This window comes from Mandrillus leucophaeus, unplaced genomic scaffold (assembly GCF_000951045.1).
Source record: "Mandrillus leucophaeus isolate KB7577 unplaced genomic scaffold, Mleu.le_1.0 Scaffold86, whole genome shotgun sequence".
NCBI lineage: Eukaryota > Metazoa > Chordata > Mammalia > Primates > Cercopithecidae > Mandrillus > Mandrillus leucophaeus.
Window position 1 is genome coordinate 756,316 of NW_012109363.1, and position 7,214 is coordinate 763,529.

At 52.2% G+C, this 7,214-nt stretch overlaps 1 protein-coding gene across 4 annotated transcripts in view; it reads left to right on the top strand.

Moving 5' to 3' along the window:
• The window catches only part of NPM2 (nucleophosmin/nucleoplasmin 2), a 16,011-nt gene extending 11,131 nt beyond the window's left edge, over positions 1-4,880 (top strand). For 3 of the 4 annotated variants that reach the window (XM_011968771.1, XM_011968772.1, XM_011968773.1), the window contains 5 exons: positions 1,164-1,257; positions 2,124-2,290; positions 2,525-2,559; positions 4,478-4,511; positions 4,621-4,880. In XM_011968771.1, coding sequence (XP_011824161.1) covers positions 1,164-1,257; positions 2,124-2,290; positions 2,525-2,559; positions 4,478-4,511; positions 4,621-4,665 — 375 coding nt within the window. In that variant the 3' untranslated portion in view covers positions 4,666-4,880. The remainder of the gene's footprint in view (positions 1-1,163; positions 1,258-2,123; positions 2,291-2,524; positions 2,560-4,477; positions 4,512-4,620) is intronic. The other variant, XM_011968774.1, reaches the window with a different exon arrangement.
• Positions 4,881-7,214: the final 2,334 nt, after the last annotated feature.

Sequence of the window (7,214 nt, forward strand, 5' to 3'; positions counted from 1 at the left end):
TTTTTTTTTGGAGACAGAGTCTCGCTCTGTCGCCCAGGCTGGAGTGCGGTGGCGCGATCTCAGCTCACTGCAAGCTCCACCTCCCGGGTTCATGCCATTCTCCTGCCTTAGCCTCCCAAGTAGGTGGGACTACAGGTGCCCACCACCACGTCTGGCTAATTTTTTGTATTTTTAGTAGAGACAGGGTTTCACCGTGTTAGCCAGGATGGTCTCAGTCTCCTGACCTCGCGATCCACCCACCTCGGCCTCCCAAAGTGCTGGGATTACAGGTGTGAGCCACTTCGCCCAGCCAAAACCTTTATTATGTATATCCACACATTATGCACAAGACAAAAGTACCATAGAGGCTCTTGTCATTTAAAAGTGTGATGATTGGGGTTTCACACTTGTGCATAAGATGTGCCTCCCACAAACCTGGTTACGAGTTGGCACATTACCTGTCTGATGTGAAAAAAGAAAGTAGTACTGTACATAAAATCGTGAATCTGCTTTCTCATTTGATGAGTGTCTCAGTCTGCCCAAGTTGCTATAACAAAATACCACAGACTGGAGGGCTTTAGCAACACACGTTTTCTCACAGTTCTGGAGGCTTGAGGTCTGAGATCAGGGGGCCGGCATGGTTGGGTTCTGGTAAGGGTCCTCTCCCTGGGTTGCAGATGGCAGCCTTCTTGCTATGTGTTCATATGTGGGGCAGGAGAGTGGAGAGAAAGAGAGTGAGTGAGTTCTCTAGTGTCTCTTACTGTAAAGGTACTAGTTCTATCATGAGGGTCCCGCCCTCATGACCCCAAACCTAATGACCTCCCAAGGCCCCCATTTCTAAATACTATCACAGTGGAGAATAGGGCTTCAACGTAGGAATTTGGAGGATGGGGGAACAGCTGTAATTTAGCCCATAGCAATCAGACTTCCCTATCGACAGCTGCCTTTCAGCTTGGAGGCCCATCTGTGAGCCTAGCAAGAATGGGATTACCAGGTTCAAATTCTTGGACAGAGCCCACCTCAGCAGGGGGGTACAGGGCTGAGAACACAGTAAGGTCCACACAATCCATGAGTAGTGTGTAGGGTTTGGGGAGGGAAATCAACTCAGTATTTCTGCCTGAGGCCAGCCCCCGAGAGGTGCCAGGCCTAAGTGGCCCTCTCTTCTCTGCTTCCTCCCGCTGCAGGTCACCATGGTAGGAGTGCAGCTTTCTCCCCCAGTTACTTTCCAGCTCCGGGCTGGCTCAGGACCTGTGTTCCTCTGTGGCCAGGAACGTTATGGTAAGTCAGAACCCGGGCTCAGGAAGGTCTGAGAGTACCGTGCCAGGCAGGGGCTCGAGATATACTAGCTATTCAAACCCTGGAGGGATTCTTGAGTTTTGGGAGAAAATCCGCAAAGGCAACATCACGACCAGCAGCCTGGACTGGAAGGCAAGGGCGCTGGTCCCTGTTCTTCTTTACCCGCTATGACCTCTGTAGGCTGCAGCCCCTCGCTTGTAAACTTCAAAGAGCAGTTGTGAAGAATAAATGGGATATTCAGGAAAAGTACTCAGCGTAATACCCGGTACTAGGGAGCCACTGTTCAGGATGTGGCTGCTGCAGTGATGCAGACCACAGCAACGCGGACTGTAGCAACGCAGCATGATGCTGACTCCTTCAAGATCCCTTCAACTGGCCCTCTTTTCTGTATGATTATGCCTCATTCATAATTATGATTATGCTAAAAAGCCTTGGCAGGTCCCACTTCTCTTAGGATAAAGTTTCAGTTCATTAGCTATTTGCTTTAGATTCTTTCCCCTTCTCCCTCCTCTTCCTCCCCCACTCTGCCTACCTTTAGCCTTGACCCCAGCCCTTGCCAATATGAATCCCCCTCCTACCCAGCCAGAGCCACTTCCCCTGCCCTCTTTCTACCACCCCAGCCCTCTGGAGGGCTTTCCTAGACCCCCTACCCTACCCTGGCCTCCACTGTCAAGAGGGCCAGAAAGGGTGCCGCCCTGTACAGGTGGCAGGCAGGTAACCACTGTTAACTCCAGACTAGGATTCCTCCAGGGCAGTGCTTGGAGCAACATGGATCACAGAATGGGAGGTGGGCATCGAGATGCTGTAACTGAAGCTGTGCCCCTGCCCCCTTTCCCATGCTATCACAGAAGCATCAGACCTAACCTGGGAGGAGGAGGAGGAGGAAGAAGGGGAGGAGGAGGAAGAAGAGGAGGAAGATGATGAGGATGAGGATGCAGATGTATCTCTGGAGGAGGAAAGCCCTGTCAAACAAGTCAAAAGGCTGGTGCCCCAGAAGCAGACGAGCGTGGCTAAGGTGGGGGAAGGAGTGTGGCTGTTTGGAAGGAAGTGGTGCCCCTACAGAAGCACCTCAGAGGGATGGGCCACCGGGAGCCTGGGCCAGCCTCCCAAGCTGAGTGTGCAGGATGGGCCAAGGCCACCTTGGCTAGTTCTGGCCAGGTGCTCAGCGGGAACCTTGTGGACCTTGGGAATCTGTTCTGGCTCTGGACTTTGTCCTAACTCTCCTAATAAACTGTTTTTTGGTTCCCAGAAAAAAAAGCTGGAAAAAGAACAAGAGGAAACAAGGTAACTCTTCCTACCTGTTAAATTAGCCGAAGTCTCTTAGCTGAGATATACAGTGTTAGAATACTGTGCTGTTGGCATATACGCGTACAAATGTACACACGGTGCATATACCTGCACACACAGGCACACGGGTATGGAAGTTCTGGAGGGTGGCATCACCTTTCTGGAAAAGCATTATAACATTCTTATCTTGGGACCTAATTCCACTGAAGGCAATTCCTTCCACCGAATTCCATCTAAAATTCAGGGGAAATTATCTGCACTAAGATATTTCTCATGGCTGGGCACAGTGGCTTGTGCCTGTAATCCCGGCACTTTGGGATGCCAAGGCAGGCGGATCACTTGAGATCAGGAGCTCGAGACTAGCTTGGTCAACATGATGAAACCCTGTGTTTACTAAAAATACAAAAATTAGCCAGGCCTGGTGGCGTGCCTGTAATTCCAACTACTCAGGAGGCTGAGGCATGAGAATTGCTTGAGCCCAGGGAAAAGTTGCAGTGAGCTGAGATTGTGCCACTGCACTCCAGCCTGGATGACACAGCGAGACTCAGTCTCAAAAAAACAAAATTAAAAAAAGATGCTTATCATGGCATTATTCAAATAGTGAAAAAATGGAAGCATTCTAAATGTCTACCAATGTAACAATTGACTAAACTACATCTCTTTTCTCAATGGAATATTAATCTTATGAAAAATATAGCAACCTGGAAAGTATGTGTATGGTTTTGGTTTATTTGTTTAATGAGACAGGGTTTTGCTCTGCCACCCAAGCCAGAGTGTGATGGCACAATCATGGCTCACTGCAGCCTTAACTTCCTGGGCTCAAGTGATCCTCCCACCTCAGCTTTCCAAGTAGCTAGGACTATAGGCACGTGCCACTATGCATGGCTAACTTTTAAGTTTTGTGTAGAGACAGGGTCTTTCTTTGTTGCCCAAGCTGATCTCAAACTCCTGGCCTCACACAATCCTCCCAAACCACTGGAATTACAAGTGTGAACTCTGCACCTGACAAGAGTATTGATAGTTCATATAGCAGGATATAAAGTCATTTTTATTTTATTTCACACATTTTTTTTTAAGAGTTTGACCAGGCCGGGCATGGTGGCTCACACCTGTAATTCTAGCACTTTGGGAAGCCAAGGTGGGAGACTCACTTGAGGTCAGGAGTTCAAGACCAGCCTTGCCAACATAGCAAAACCCTGTCTCTACTGAAAATACAAAATTTACCTGGGCGTGGTGGCATGTGCCTGTAATCTCAGCTACTCAAGAGGCTGAGGCAGGAGAATTACTTAAACCTGGAATGCGAAGGATGCAGTGAGCCAAGATCACACCACTGCACTCCAGCCTGGGCAACACAGCAAGACTCCATCTCAAAAAAAAAAAAAAAAAGTTTGACCAAAAAAAAATAATAACCCTGAAAGAAAATACACCAGAATGTTTAGTGTGGGCAGTAAAGAAAACTCTAACTAATGTATTTTCTTGTCTATTTGCTATATTTTGTACAAAATGGTTAATATTTTATAATGAAAAAGACATTTGTGGGCCAGGTGTGGTGGTGCACACCTGCAGTCCCAGCTACTCAGGAGGCTGAGGCAGGAGGATCACTTGAGCCCAGGAGGCTGCAGTGAGCTGTGGTGGTGTCACTGTACTCTAGCCTGGGCAACAGAGCCAGACTCCATCTCAAAAACAAAACCAAAAAAAAGACATTTGTGATAACCAAAAGAAGATAGAAGCCTAAGGAAAACACGTGTGCATGCACACACGCACACCCCTTTGTTTAAAGAGTCCGAGTGGTCCCCAGGAGGAGCAGCCAGGCTTGCTTTCCAGGGTGGGCACTGGGAGGGCCCCGCCACGGGTCTGGAGCTGAGCTCTCTTCCTGACCCCCATCCCACTCCTGCTCCACTCCACCCTGTTGCAGAGCCAGCGTTAGAGACAAGAGCCCTGCGAAAAAGGTAAGTAGGACCGGGGGCTGTGGCCCCTGAGACAGGCGGGTATTTTCTGGGGGGGCTGCCTGGTATGGAGAAGGGAATGGGACCCTGGAGCCCTGCCTTCCCTCCGCAGGCCAAAGCCACAGCCAGACCCAAGAAGCCAGGATTCAAGAAATGAGGGGCCACGCTTTGGGGGCCACGGTGCAAAGTGGGCCTTCCCTGGACTGTGCTGCGGGCACAGGGTGCCCCTGCCCGGCCCCTCCATCTGTGTCTCAATGTGACAGGGGTATTGTAGGGGCAACATGAGAGCCCCTCACCCCCAACTCTCCGCTTTCAGGAGACCCCCAGTGAAGAGCCCCACCTCAGGGTCACAATAAAGTTGCCTAGTCAGGACTTCCCTTCTCTTCCCTGGAGCCGGCCTCCTTGTCCGCGGCGCCAGCCCAAGTGCCCGGCAGAGGGCAGCCTTGAACCAGTGCACCCGGGCCCTGAGGTCATACCCGCCTCGCTGTACCCAGCCTCCGCGGCTTGAGCCTGCTGTGTCCCTCCTCCTCGGCACCCCCAATTCTCCCCCAGTGGCAAGGGAAGAGCCTAGAGTCTGCCTTCTGCTGAGCTGAGTGTCAGGTGGATTTGCAGCCCGCACACTCCCTCTGGGCAGGGCTAGGTTTATAGGCACCCAAGGGCTACAGCTGCTCAAGCTACCAGAAAGGGCCTTGCCCTAGGGGGCCAGTCCCCACGGTCTTCTCCTGACCATACTCCTGTCAGGCAGCTACTGTGTGCAGAGCATCTATAGGGACCTCAGGGACATCCATTCTTCCTGCTTGCTTCTGTTAGGGGCCAGCTCTTACAGGCACTTCCCGCGTGTGCAGATCTGGGTTAGGCAGGAGCCAGAGGCCCGCGCCCTCAAGGAAACCTTTGAGGTGGGGTAGACGGGATGAGCTTTACAGAGGCACCAAGCCCCACATGCTATCAAGCCGGCCTCAGTCAAGCATAGGGGCGAGGTCAAGAGAGGACTGGAAAATGGGGTGGGGGACCCCCACCCTCTCCCCCGTGTGCAGAGGGGACTCTGGAGGGCTGTTCACACGTGGGTGATGCTGGCGCAGTCCCTGGAGCAGGCAAACACACAGATGGGCCCCCCACTCAGGGTTATCCATGTAGCGCCTCTGCTGGCTCCTCCCTGCCCCTCCCCAGCACCCTCGGGGGCCAGGCCTGAAGTAACCAGTGGGGAGCTGGTCCTGCTATCCTGCCTAGGATCCCCAGGTATGGGGCCCAGGAGGTCGGAGCTCTTTGAACACCTGCCTGGGAAAGTCAACAGCCAGGCTGGGGCCTCCTGTCCAGCTGTAGCTTCTCTTGAGACCAGAGACAGAGGTAGTAGAGGGCAGGGTGGTATTCATTTTTTTTTTTTTATTTCATTTTTTTAGAGACAGGGTCTAACTTTGTCACCCAGGCTGGAGGGCAGTGGCACAGTCTTAGCTCACGGCAGCCTCGACCTCCTGGGCTCAAGCAATCCTCCCACCTCAGTCTCCCAAAGAGCTTGGAACTACAGGTGCGAGCCACCACACCACAATGAATTTTAAATTTTTTTGTAGAGACAGGGGGTCTTGTTATGTTGCCCAGGCTGGTCTCCAACTCCTGGGCTCAAGAGATCCTCCCGCCTCGGCCTCCCAAAGTGCTGGGATTACAGATGTGAGCCACCGCGCCCGCCCAGGGTGGCATTCTCCCTGCATGTTTCCTACCCCCATGAGACGGATGTGGGTGCTGTCCCGCCCTCCAACAAACAAACAAGCCACTAACTTCAGGTCACCCAGAGTCCCACCCTCCAACAAGGGGACAAACCACTAACTTCAGGTCGTCCAGAGAGTGATGAGGGGGACTGCTCCATGTGGGCAGCTGGTGCTTTTCGAACTTGGTTTCATCCACAGTGACCCGGGGTAGACAAACCCAGCTCCTCACCTTCAAGTCACTTACAGTTTAGGGAAACAAAACCCAACACAGTCATTTCAGTTACTGTCCGGTGCTTTGAAGGGAGTGGAACAGGTGAATTTGGGGGGCAGGGGGAAGCAGTTTGGCGAGAAGGTCTCCTGGAGGAGGCAATGGACAAGAAGGGGCCAATGGACTTCATAAGGAGCTGGCAGAGGACGTCCCTGGGAACAGGAGCAGAGCATGCAAAAGGTCCAAGGCAGACACCTACTTGAAGGGGGATCGCTGCAGTGACAGCTGCTAATACCGACGACCCACTCCTTTAATCCTCCTAACCGTGCCTTAAGGGGATTGTGATTGGCTCCATTTCTTTTTTTTTTTTTATTTTTTTTAGAGACTGGGTCATACTCTGTCACCCAGGTTGGAGTGCAGTGGCGCAATCAGGGCTCACTGCAGCCCAGAACTCTGGGTTCCACCTATATCCTCCCGCTTTAGCCCCCTCAAGTAGCTGGGAATACAGGGACGCACCACCACACCCAGCTCATTTTTTAACATTTTTGTAGAGACGGGGGTCTCACTATATGGCCCCGGCTGGTCTCAAACTCCTGACATCAAGCTATCCTTCTACCTCGGCCGCCCAAAGTGCTGGGATTACAGGTGTGAGCCACCACACCTGGCCCAGCACCATTTCTCAGATGAGGAAAGTGTGGCACAGAGAGGTTAGACAAGTTGCCCCAAGGTGACACGGCTGGCAGAGGAGCCAGGGAGTCCAGCCCCAGAGCCCTGGATTTTGACCACTCTGCTGATGGG